The sequence below is a fragment of the Cydia fagiglandana genome, chromosome 7 (genome assembly GCF_963556715.1).
Source record: "Cydia fagiglandana chromosome 7, ilCydFagi1.1, whole genome shotgun sequence".
NCBI classification, from domain to species: domain Eukaryota; kingdom Metazoa; phylum Arthropoda; class Insecta; order Lepidoptera; family Tortricidae; genus Cydia; species Cydia fagiglandana.
Genome location: NC_085938.1, coordinates 12,399,313 through 12,411,720, shown reverse-complemented (window position 1 = coordinate 12,411,720; position 12,408 = coordinate 12,399,313). Strand labels below are relative to the sequence as shown.

General features: G+C 39.8%; 2 protein-coding genes across 2 annotated transcripts in view; one reads left to right on the top strand and one right to left on the bottom strand.

The window, feature by feature from the left end:
- Positions 1–12,408, top strand: part of LOC134665895 (uncharacterized) — a 286,141-nt gene that overhangs the window by 23,966 nt on the left and 249,767 nt on the right. The window lies entirely within an intron of this gene.
- LOC134665878 (calcium homeostasis endoplasmic reticulum protein) lies at positions 736–12,315 on the bottom strand. The gene is made up of 14 exons (XM_063522907.1): positions 12,024–12,315; positions 11,778–11,948; positions 11,391–11,677; positions 10,665–10,827; positions 9,852–9,999; positions 9,221–9,297; positions 8,850–9,048; positions 8,226–8,778; positions 7,321–7,454; positions 6,561–6,728; positions 4,002–4,102; positions 3,323–3,470; positions 1,961–2,133; positions 736–946 (listed from the first exon to the last, which is right to left on the bottom strand). Exons 1-14 carry the CDS (start codon positions 12,046–12,048, stop codon positions 843–845), a joined length of 2,451 nt encoding a protein of 816 aa, XP_063378977.1. The 5' UTR covers positions 12,049–12,315; the 3' UTR covers positions 736–842.

Sequence of the window (12,408 nt, the reverse complement as noted above, 5' to 3'; positions counted from 1 at the left end):
CAAAGGCTACCTAATTAACAACTACCGTGTCGGGTCATCTTGTCGCATGCACATGGCGCCGGCTAAATGCGCGAACATGCTCAAGTTACATGAACCAGTTATTCCCGGGCGCTGCAACGCCATCTACTTTAGCCGTCAAATTGAAGAAGGAATTTATCTTAAAACTTTACACTCATATACTAACTATTAATGTATATTAATTGGTAAGGGAAGCTTTATAAAATACTAGTTTATTAGACGTGACGCCCCAAAATGAGTCTTGGCCTCCAGCACGCCATTTCACCCGGTCCTGTTTGGATCCACGCCGGTTTCCACTGACGCCGAGCTCCCGGAGATCTTCCTCCACTCTCTATCCGCATATCGATACTTAAGGCTCATTTAAACGGCGCGCGAACTCGCATGGGAGTTTCATTACATTACGGTTTTTGATTGGTCGGCTGAATTGGATGTCACCAACAGTCCGCAATGTAACTAAAATCGCATGAGAGTTCGCGCACCGTCTAAATCAGCCCTTAGGATGGCCTACAGGGCAGCATCCAGTCGGTCGAACCAAATATGCTTTAAAATATGTACACATAATTTTAATTAGTGTCCCTTGGGTGGTATTCTATCTGTCCAATATCTTAGTTTTGCATCTCGCGTCTTGCTTAATGAGAAAGTGAGACGCAATGCACATTGGACAGATGGAATACAACCCTTAGGAAAGATGTTTCTTGTAATAATCAGACAACAAAATAAAATTCATAAAATTTATTTTAAAGATGATTTAGATAAAATAAATCATATCCCAACCACACAATCTCATTGTACACATAATATACATCTACTCGAGCCTACACTGATCATGAGGAGCGCTCCAGTGCTCTCTCTTTCATTCTTGTAATAAATGCTGCACCTTTGTTCTTTCTGAAGTTTTCGTACGGATCATTTAAGTTAACACCAACACCTGAAATAAAAATTCATTATTCATAAATGAAAACTTAGATGAGTTATATGTAAGTATGTTACATAGTTTGTAAGGTCTAAGGGCCTGAGTTGCCTGAACGTTTTTTTTTTTAATTTGTAATATTAGTAGGGATCAGAAGGCTATGTGGTGGCCTTTTTATCATCCGTCACCATGCCAGGGGTGTGAAACTGCTTACTTCGGCCAAACTCGGCTTAGCATTGCTCCGAGCAATTATTAGGGTTGACACAGCTTGACGTACCTTTGCGTGCACGACCACAAAGATAATGCCTTGAATTTTGACAACCCTAAACAGCCGAAAGGGATAGTGCAATTTATTAGAAAGAGACAGCATGATTCGACCCTGAAAAGCTGTCAAACTTCGGTTTTATAGCACAGAATTAATAACCGTACAGAGAGGACACTTCCTACAAACCCGAAGTTGACATCGGTTTAGGGTCGAATCATGCTATCCCTTTCTAACATATGGCACTATCCCTTTCGGCTATTTAGGGTTGTCAAAATTCAAGTGTTCATCTTATCTGTGGTCGTGCAGGCAAAAGGAAGTCAAGTGGTGCCAACCCTAATAATTGCTCGGAGCAATGCTGAGCCGAACGGAGCCGAGTTCGACCGAAGTGAGGAGTGTCTTCCCACTGTTTGTTAGAAGTTTCCATTCTGTACGGCAGTACTATTATTCATTTTGTGACCATGCCTGTCACGTTCTAACAAGTATGAAACGAAAGTGACGCACGACATGATTGACATGACAGGTGATAATAACGCGACCTTGATACCGTTGCAGATCTCGGACAGTCAACAATGTCAAGTTGCTAAAGTCGGACCAAAAAAAGTCTGCAGCGGATATGATAGCCCACGCAGTGCAAGTGTCATTTATACGGCATAATTTCATAGAAGTTTGACGTTTAAAATAACACTTTCACTGCGTGGGCTATCAAATCTGCTGCAGACTATTCTTGGTCGGACGTTATCCTCATAAGAATAAAGTAGTGAGTGCACCTTTGTACTGGTCCTGCTTGTCTCGCACGTGTCCCCCGCTGATGGGCTCCGCGATGCCCTGCCCGGAGGCGCCGAGCCCGCCCGCGCTCCACCCCATCTTCTGCAGCAGCTGGTGGCCCTTGTTGCTCGCGTCCAGCCCGCTAGATGACGCGACGAACGTTGAACCGGAACCTCTGCATAGCGTACAAATAATATTGATGTATATCGGTAAAGAATTTGACTGACGACAATCGGGCTATCGAAGCGATGCACGCAACCCAAGACAGAACGAGATGGCGGCGCACTGTTGAGGCCCTCTGCCTCACCTAGGGAACATAGGACTTAGACTTAATAGGAAGTCAAGTAAGTCATCGAAGAATTAATTACGTGCAAGCTTTCACTGAAATTATGAAATACCAATACCGGCAATAAAACGCCGTGAATTTTTGTTTCGGTACCACAGAGTTCAGAGATAGGATCGCTTAAGGGTGGTATTCCACCTGTTCAATTTAATTGTGTCTCTATCTCTAATGAAGCAAAATGTGAAACACAATACCTATTGGACAAAGAAATTGGATAGGTATACCATCCTAAGACAAAATTGTCACTTGATAATAAACCTAACTTAACGTTAACCGATTAAACTTGGAGTTACCATGGTTACCAATACAATATTGCTGGCTCAATATTACAGGGTTATAGAAATAGAAAAAGTTTATTTGGTGTCAAAATAAAACTTAACCTAAAATACATCTTACTCTAAGGCCCACTTGCACCATCCCACTAACCCGGGGTTAAGCGGTTAAACCGTTAACCTAGTGTCAAATTGTACTGGTAACCATGGCAACTCCAGGTTTAACCAGTTAACCCCGGGGTAGTGGAATGGTGCAAGTGGGCCTAATACATACTAACACCAAAATGGATGCCACTCAGCATTTGCCGATGGCTAAGATACTTAGCCATGGCGCTGGTTTTCAGGGCAACCAGAGAGAAAAACACAATAAAATAAAATTAAAGAACAAAACTAAGCTAACACATGGGAGAAGGTGAGATTAAACTATCAACCAGACAATAAACAGTAAATACCTACATAGTATGTGCTTCGAACAATAAAACAGTAAAAGTACGTGTTTATAAACATAATAAAGCAAACTTAATAACTATCTAAATACAAGTATTAAGTAATGATAATTCTATGTTTCACTTTTATCGAACTGAAAATTGAACATTGTCATAGTGACATTAAGTAGAATTTCAACTATCTTGAAAATGTAACATAGATCCCTGTAATATTGGGCCAGCGATATGACACTAGGTTAACGGTTTAACCTCTTAACCCCGGGTTAGTGGGATGGTGCAAGTGGCCCTAAGGGTGTTACTCACAGGAAGCTAGGCGGCGTCGGCGACCGACTCCGCTCGACGCGGCGCGTGCGCGGCGACTCGCGGTGCTCGCGGCGGTCTCGCTCGCGCGACCGCGACCGCGAGCGGCTGCGAGACCGGGACCGTGAACGCGACCGCGATCTTCTGCGACCTAAACAAAACGCGCCATTATAAATTTAAATCAATATACCTACATAGGTATTAGAGTATTAGTTTAGAGCAGCGGTCGGCAACCTTTTAGCAGCCAAGGGCCACATAGTAGTTAACGGAGGTGAGGCGGGCCGTACATTGTTAATATTTATGACTTTATGAGACATTGCCGTGTGTCACTATTACATACAAAATGGCCGCAGGTTGCCGACCGCTGGTTTAGAGTATCACATAGATAGAGAGTCATAGACGTATTTAATCTGAACCTCTGACACATTTGTTTTAGTTCCTTTTGGCAAATATAAAACTGAGGAAGACGATTGTTTTGCATTGAATATATGGGGGAAATGCTCTAACTAAATAACTAGATATCCTTCTTCTTCTTCCTTATTCAGAACCACTAGAAACGCTGGCTCGGTGTAACCCAGCAATTAACCATGGACTATAGGTTAAAGCCGCAACCGACTACCAAGGTCACGGTGCGGTGCGGTGCGGTAGTCTGTTACGGCTATTAAAAGTGTAAGATATTTACTGTCTCGTTCTCTTCTCCACGCTGTGGAGCGCCGTCTCGGCGAAGGTGACCGCGATTTTGACTTCACTGGGGATGGTTTCTCTGGTGTTCTACTCTTTGACCTGTCAAAGTAAAAAGTCAATTACAGTGAAACCTGATTTATTGGCCACCTGGATAAATGGAAAACCTCAATAATTTCAACCAATAGGCCTCTATAATTGAAAATTTGGAACCTCTATAATTGCAATTTAGATTTTAGTGCATTTCTTAATTTTGCCTCTGTAATTGACCACATCGCCAAGACTTCTATAATTGGCTACTTTCCTAGTAGTCAAATCAGCTTCTTTTTTAGAACTGTCAAAACGATTTGCTAATATGGGATTTAAATGAAAACGTGTGTAGTGACGTCACAGTCAACTCACTTACTTTTTATACTTCTATCCGATTTATTAAATAGAAATTGTGTTTAAAAAAACTGCTATCTATGTTTTTCTAATAATAATCTCGTGTGAAAGTACCCAATTGAACCTGAGCTAAAAAAATCCGTTATTTTAGCTTTTCTTATTACCTCTATTATTGAAACGAGTCTTACTTATTATCTCTGTAATAGAAATAATGTAGCGATCAGAAACAATATTTTTATAGCAATGATAATTTTATTTTAAATACATATTTTAATATTACTAGAATTCATTTTATTTACTGGATATTTATACTATTTATCACAGCCTGTAGTTGATGACATAGTATTGATTAAATCAAAAACATAGTAAACATTCCGATAAAACTTTCTTCTACAATTCAAGAGAATCTTTTTCAAACCCAAACGGTTATAAGAAAAGTGTTCATTATATAATATGTATATGTATTCAATGGTTATTTGCACCTCCATAAAAGAAATTTGTCAGAACGCATCCTCTATTAATGAGAACCTCTATAATTGAAACAACGATTTTTGAATCTCGTTAATTGGCTTGAAAAACCTGGTTAATGGACACAAAATTGCCGGGCCTTTGAGATTTCAATTACCCAGGTTTCACTGTACATAGTTTTAAGAGGTGACATGGTGAGATAAAAATGTTAACGCGAAAGGAATCATGGCCAGGAGCTAGTAGATTTAACTCCTCGAGTCCAAAACATGGACAATTTAAAAACCTCCCAGTAGCCTAAGCAAATTAGAAAAATCTGCGGAAATAATTCGTGTAGTTTTGAAAATTGGTACAAGTATACCTTGTGGTGTCCTGCGGGCGCAGCACGGATCCATTTTTATCGACTATCACTATGCGCGTCCCTTTCGCACTAACATACTTGTTAGAACGTGACAGGCATGGTGATAAGGGATAAAAACGCGACCGTGCTACGCCGCCAGATAAACATACTAAAAGTCCTCGAGGGTAGGGGGAATGCTGGGGGTGTAGAGGGGGTTTGAAGGTACTTTTTTCATATTTTTGCTCATATCTCTAATATCTGTACGAATAGCATTATAATTACTTAAGACAAAAGTTTTAACATAAAATTTACTACAAATTAGGTATGTTTATTTTTACTCTGCGATCAATACTTTAGGGGCTACAGGCTGTTAAAGTTAAATAAGTAATAAAAAATAGACGGTTTAAGAAAACGTCGTTTTTTTGTAATTGTTCATCACAAATAAAAAAATTTGCTTAGAGTAAGCAAGCTAAGCAACCTGCTGATAAAATATAATAATTGACGTTTAAAATGACACTTGCACTGCGTGGGCTATCAAAATCGCTGCAGACTTTTTACGGTCTGATTATAGGGAATTTTACAGGGCTCTATGAATTTAAACGATATTTGATTTAGGTTAGAGACTTACTAGATTTTACAAAGTCACTGCTGTGGTTTGAAAACATAACTTAGTAAAGACTTTCAGAGAAAAATATAGCGAACCTAATCGATTAAGCAGTTTTTGAGTTTTTGCAAATAGTCTATTTTGACGGACGGGTAACTACGGAACCCTACACTGAGCATGACCCGACATGCTCTTGGCCGTTTTTTTTATATTTTATCAGCAGGTCATTTAGCTTGCTTATTATCAATTAAAAATTTTATTTATGATGAACAATAATTATGAAAATACGACGTTTTTTTAAACCATCTATTTTTTATCTCTTATTTAACTTTAACAGCCTGTAGCTCCTAAAGTATTGATCGCAGGGTAAAAATAAACATAACCAAATTTGTAGTAAATTTTATGTTAAAACTTTTGTCCGAAGTAATTATAATGCAATTCGTACACATTTTCGAGATATGAGCAAAAATATGAAAAAAGGTACCTTCAACCCCCCTCTACACCCCCAGCACACCCCCTACCCTCGAGGACTTTCAGTATGTTTATCTAGACACCACAAGGTATGCCTGTACCAATTTTAAAAACTACACGATTTATTTCCGCAGCTTGCCCAAATTCGGCTTAATTTGACGTGGCTACAGGGATTTTTGACTTTTCAGACATTGTCTATGAACGCTATTGCGTCCATATCAGAGGTAACTTTAATGCCGAAGTGATAACGCATCCACGGCAAATCAATTATTCATTTGCTATAGCATAATATGTACCTGTATCTTCTACCGGGCGGTGAGGGTTGTTTCTGCAGATCCTTTGGTATGGGCGATGGAGTTCTTGACTTCTGACGTATACCCTGAGAAATGTCTTCCTCTTTCTTTTTTCTTGCTGCGTTCTTCGCTTTGTAATATTCATAAAGACCTAGTTTCTCCCAGCCCTCACTGAAAACAAAAAGTTTATAAGTCACTGGATAAAACACAAGTGATAATAACCTGATTATAGCATAATGAATTAAAATTGCAGAATATGTAAATTGATACAATATTTGATAAGGAGTAATAAAAACACATTTTTGGATGGCGCGGAGAAGTGAATTTAAGTAGGACATCTGAGCATATTCGAGCGACAGTGGCAGATAACGAAACTAGTGCCTATGTCAATTCCTGGGATTAGTTGCCAAGCGGACCCCAGGCTCCAGGCGAGGAAGATGATGTGGCAGCTAACGAAATTAGATGTTCGCGGTGGGCGATTTAGGCTAATTTTGACCTCCAATAAAGGCCTGTCTCCATATCGCGCGGCAAACTGTCGAACAATGGCTCGCGAGGCAGCCGCGCGCAATGGATCGATCTGATCCTGTTGGCTCGCGAGCCAATGTTCGATAGTTTGCCGCGCAATATGGAGACAGGCCTTTAGCTTCTGAAATGTGGCTTTCCATCAAAAAAGGTTCCTTATACCTTGGTGGAAAGCCACATTTTATCTAACATTGGCCATTGGTCTCGGAAACAATCATATCATGTGGTCGTTTAGACTGACTTGTCTCGTGGCCGCTCGTGGTTGGGCGAGGCGTAGAAGGCGTCGACGGCGGCGAGCAGGCGGTCGTTGGGCGGCGCGGGCGGCGGCAGGCGGATGGTGGCGGGGTCCAGCGGACGGTACTGGTCTTCTTCTAGCTGCAGGGTTTTCACAACTATTAAATGTGTGATAATCGTTTGTCCCTATCCGTTATTAAGAGATGTCTGTTTGTTAGAAAGAGACAAAATTTAACAGAAGTGACTCACTAGTCCGCGATTTCGTCGCCTTGCAACAAGATGCTACAAGTACATCTGTCCCACATCAATTTTGGTGGCATGGCATAAGCCGCGCGTGGCGCTTGCGCCACCTAGCGGCCATATCTGTGCTGATCGTGACAGACGCGTTTTGTTAGAGAGTGAGTCTTCTGTACCTAGTACTATTATTTATTCTGTGATAGAAGCCGTATGCTGTCAGTGTCCATTGCTGTGTGCCTTGTTTGAGAATACAGCAACAAAATCGCGATACTTTACGCATCATACAGTCGTCATCAAATATATCGAAGCGGCCAAGGTGCTAACAAATATCTGAACACGCCTCTATTGTCTCTATGTTCAGATACTATTATACTATTATTTATTCTGTGACAGAAGTTTGTATAAGAGGTTTCTAAGTTTTATGATTATGAACAAGGGCGCAAAATGTACAGTCAGCAAAGCTATTAGTCTGGTACCCCTGCATTTTAATCCATCTATCTATACGTAATGTAAGAAACCGATTAACTTTGCTGTATTCGTTGAATGGTGATCTATCTTACACATATTGAAATCGATCTTAAAATCATGAGCTCCGCATAGTTCTCAGCATTTTATGAGTCTGCAGTAAGCACAAAAGATTTGCAAAATGCCTACTGTTTTTACATCAAAACTTACCATAATGAGTGGGACCATTAAGCCGGCCGGTAATTCAAAATAGGGTACAGAAGGCATCAACTCTTCGTTGTTGACTTCAGGGAACGGCGGGAAGCCCGGCGGGGGCTTGGTGAGATCCGGAAGACCGTTCTGGAATGCGAGCGGCGGCTCGGGCTGGAAGCCCGGAGGCGGCTGAGAGAAGTTCACATTTGGCAGATTTGATAAGTCAACATCCTCAGCTTCAGAGTTATTCTGATTTTTCATCTGATCGAATATCTGACTATCATAGCTGTTCTCGTTCCCGCTTAAGCTATTATTGGAAGCATAATTATCACCACTCTCGCTACCGTATAGCTGCTGAGTTGTCGTGTTGAAATTTTTATCATAATTCGAAGAGTTGAAGCTTTGATCATTGAAATTGTTTTGGAAATTATTCTGTATGTTATTCTGTTGGTTATCATTGTTTTGTTCGTGGTTATTTTGCTGTTGTAATTCCAATGCGTGTTTTTGCATTTCGAGTTGCTGTATCTGTTGCATTGTATGCGCCACGAATGCTTGGTGCTGGGTTTGGTAACTGAAAATACAAGGGGTTAGTCAGTAACTATTGTTTGAAGAGGCTTACTATAATAAAATACGAGTACATACTTTTCGAATGTGGATTTGGTTTGCTGTGTGAGATGGGCGATGGCGCCCGAGTGTTGCGCCACCAGATTGTTCTGGTATTCCTGGTAGCTGCTGGTCGGACTCTTCATCTTCTCAATGACCGCCGTCTCGAAATAGTTAGACTTGGACTCCCACAGCCGGAGCAGCTTATTTAACTTAGCCTCCTGCTCCTCCGTCACCGCTGAAACAGCAAATGATTAAACCGTTGTCGTATGGGCCAGCGGTTCTAAGCAAGTTACCTTGACTGACGTAAACCACATGTGATGCTCTAAAGATGCGTTTATACAAGATGAGAATGCACAATCGAACAAAAAGAGACCTATATCTCGAGGGCATTATTATAAATATGTTACCTATACTGGCATTGCAAAACATTGGTACCACCACATTTTCCAAATTTTTCTTGAGATCTTCTGCGTTTTTGCGTGCACTGTAATTAGGAATAAAGTATCATAGACACCGAATTTATAATGACAACAGGGGGGAATAAACAGAAACGGTCATGGCTTCCAATATAAATTATAAATGACCCAAAATAAAGACACTACCACATGTTGACTACCAGTTATAAAAGTTTTATATACATTAAGATAATTTTTTCACATTTAAATATCATGAAAAATAAAAAGTTTATGTGACCAATAAGAAGATTAACAGTATTATAAACTTTTGAAGTACAATATCATTACAATTTAGGAACAAATTCAAATTATCAGGAAAAAACTTCATAATTTTAATAACTTGGGACGAAAGACATGCTCTGGACTTCTTTGGTGTCATAATAGGTTAGGTAATCACTAACGGTTTATTGCTTAGAATAAAAACTAAAGAGGTATTTAAAAAATTTTTTTCATGTAAATAAAAAAATTACCAATCAGAAATGTATAAGGATGTTACATGAAGACCGAAATATTAGTGACAAAATGAGAATGAGAACAAATCTGAAATACCCAGTAAAAGATATGAAGTAGAGTGCATACTAACCAATGGTGCAGCACATCATTCACAAGGTAGATGATGTGGAGCTTCTGCGTGAATGCAGCCCCCGGCTGAGTCACTTTGCGCAACAGGTGCTGCGATATGACTTTCCCCGCATCATGAGATGTGGCATGTTGCAAAATCCAGCCCTTGCCTAGAAACAAAGGAGCGAAGGTGAAAAATCCATAGAAGCAAGTAGATATATATGTAAGACTTGCTCTAATGATTACAATTTATAGCAACGAAAACAAGTACAAGATATAGATATGTTACTTGCATTTTCAGGACTAAAATTGTTGTTTTAAAATGTGAGTTTAATTTCCATTGTATGGTGGCGGATAGGTTCGCATGAGTCTTAAGGTTTTGTTCAACCAATTAATTTGAACAGTTTCAATGCAATGCATTGTAGATTAGTTGTAGTTTAATTTGAGGAATAGGTTTTGAGATTTTTAACCCTTGTTAAAGCCCCAAGGGCAGCTATAATACAGTTTTACAAACATGAGAAAAGGTAAACAACCTAAGTAAACAGTGGCAAATCAAACAGTAAAGTTTTATGTATAGGACATTTTCACATGCAATTACATTTTGACTTTCAATATTGCTGTATATCTCATAAGAAAGAACTCCATCTGAATTTTTATATTATATACTTATATAGGTACAGTCAGCATTGATTAGATTAGAACACACCTTTGTTACCATACATATAAGGATCAGTTCCAATCTTCCAATATATTCTGCCATTTTTGGCATCTCTATCTATTTGATGCTGAAAGTACCTATTGCAATTTATAGCACATATCAGAAAAGTGAACTCACCAGAAGATATGCTATCTTTAGTACAAGTATCAATAATTGGCTGCAGAATGCTGTCTAGCTCAGTCAGACTAATGTTGTGTTCACTGGCTAGAGACTGAATCGTCTCCACCTGAGCCTTGCTAACCAGCTCGTTTATTTTAGCTTGTTGCTGCTGAATCAACACCTGAAAATTACAATCCTTTTTAACTTATTGAAAAGTATGAATTCACATTTTAATTTAACTTATTGTAGCAATGTGCCTACATCCTTTTATGAGGACAAAGCCTCAAATTGATGCCTGTAAAAATAATATTCCATTTTAAGTACAGTGTAAAATCATATTTAAGCATGCCTACATAGGAAAAGGGGTAGCAGTATGAATCACAAATGTTATGTTTTATAAAGAAAAGTAAACTGTAACTGTTACTATGTCTTAGTCTAAAATTCTTATTGTAATCATCTCATTGCTAATAGAAGTATCAGTAAAGACTTCTCACAGGTATTCTAGCATAGCCAATTCTATAAATGGTTTCTTATGCATATGATTTCATCTTTTTAGTCACTGTCTGGTCTAGAGTCTGAATTGATAACAGAGAAAAATAACAATTCTATTCTCATCTAATAATACAGAAGACTTATAACAAAAAAAATTGTCAGTGCTATATAAAGACATCCTCAATTGTAGGTACAGAAAATAAATTAGACATATGATACAGGTAAGAGTAAAAAAATGGTATGACATCTCACCTTATGCTGGGCATTGAGATTGCTCTCAGACTGAGTGATTTGCTCTTTGAGTATGTTGATCTGCTGCACCAGAGCATCGGTGTCAGGGCGCGGCGCAGGGTGCGCGGGCGCCGTCGCGGCGTTGGCCGCCAGCCACTGCTGCAGCGCCGGCGCCGCCGCCATGGACGCCGCGAGACCCAGCTGCGCGGCCGTGGCACCGCCCTGTTGGGGCAGTACATATTGCCTGTTCTGAGCCATAAAGGCCCCGGCGGGAGCGGCCGTCTGGCCCCCGGCAGATTGCTTTAGAACTATAAACAGCGGGGAGGCACTTGAGTCGGTTATACCAAGCAGCGATACCGCGCGATCGCGCATATTTAAATTCTTCCATCCACACTTGGTTATGCTTACTTGCTTGCTCGGTCGTCACTTTGTATTGGTAGTAGTTGAAGTATTCGCCGCCGTACAGGAAACTGAACTTGGGGTTGTTTTTCTGTTTGTTTTTTGTCATCTTCTCGAATTCGGGTCCATTTCTTGCGACAAACTGCGCCAGTTTGTCTATTATGTTGCGCAGATCTTGATCTAAAAACATGACGACGTGCATTAATTGGCATAAGCAAGTGTACAAACATACTAAAGGGAGGTTTCTGTACAAACCTTGAGGTGGCTGCGGAAGTTCCATTGTAGCTACGTTATATTGAGGTTATGGGGCTCTAGAGAAGTCTTCTTTTTAGATATGGAGGTCGCGGCGTCCCAACATTCCCACAGTCATTTTAACACAATAATGAGCACAGTGAAGTTCACTTTATATGTCCTTTCATTAAAAACTACACTAGTTATTTATACAAGTTCATTTATGTAGATACGTCTCTAATAATAATGAAATATTCAAGAAAAAACTCCACGTTCGACGAACCGCAATGTCAGCCATGTTCTAAAATACTTTTCATTCATTCATTCTTCCACTGCACTCAAATCGTTCAGTTCAATCACTCGTTGCATTCAAGCTATTCAAGTAATCATTTAATAAACAGCCTTATTT

Bases quoted from the DNA above. Each gene is read 5' to 3' on its own strand.
- LOC134665878 (XM_063522907.1), bottom strand. From the start codon at position 12,048: ATGGAACTTCCGCAGCCACCTCAAG. The intron at 9,049-9,220 runs GTAACATATTTA...TTGCTGTTTCAG, and splicing joins GTTTTGCAATGCCAGTATAG to CGGTGACGGAGGAGCAGGAG. The intron at 947-1,960 runs GTGCACTCACTA...TTTTTATTTCAG, and splicing joins CAAGCAGGACCAGTACAAAG to GTGTTGGTGTTAACTTAAAT.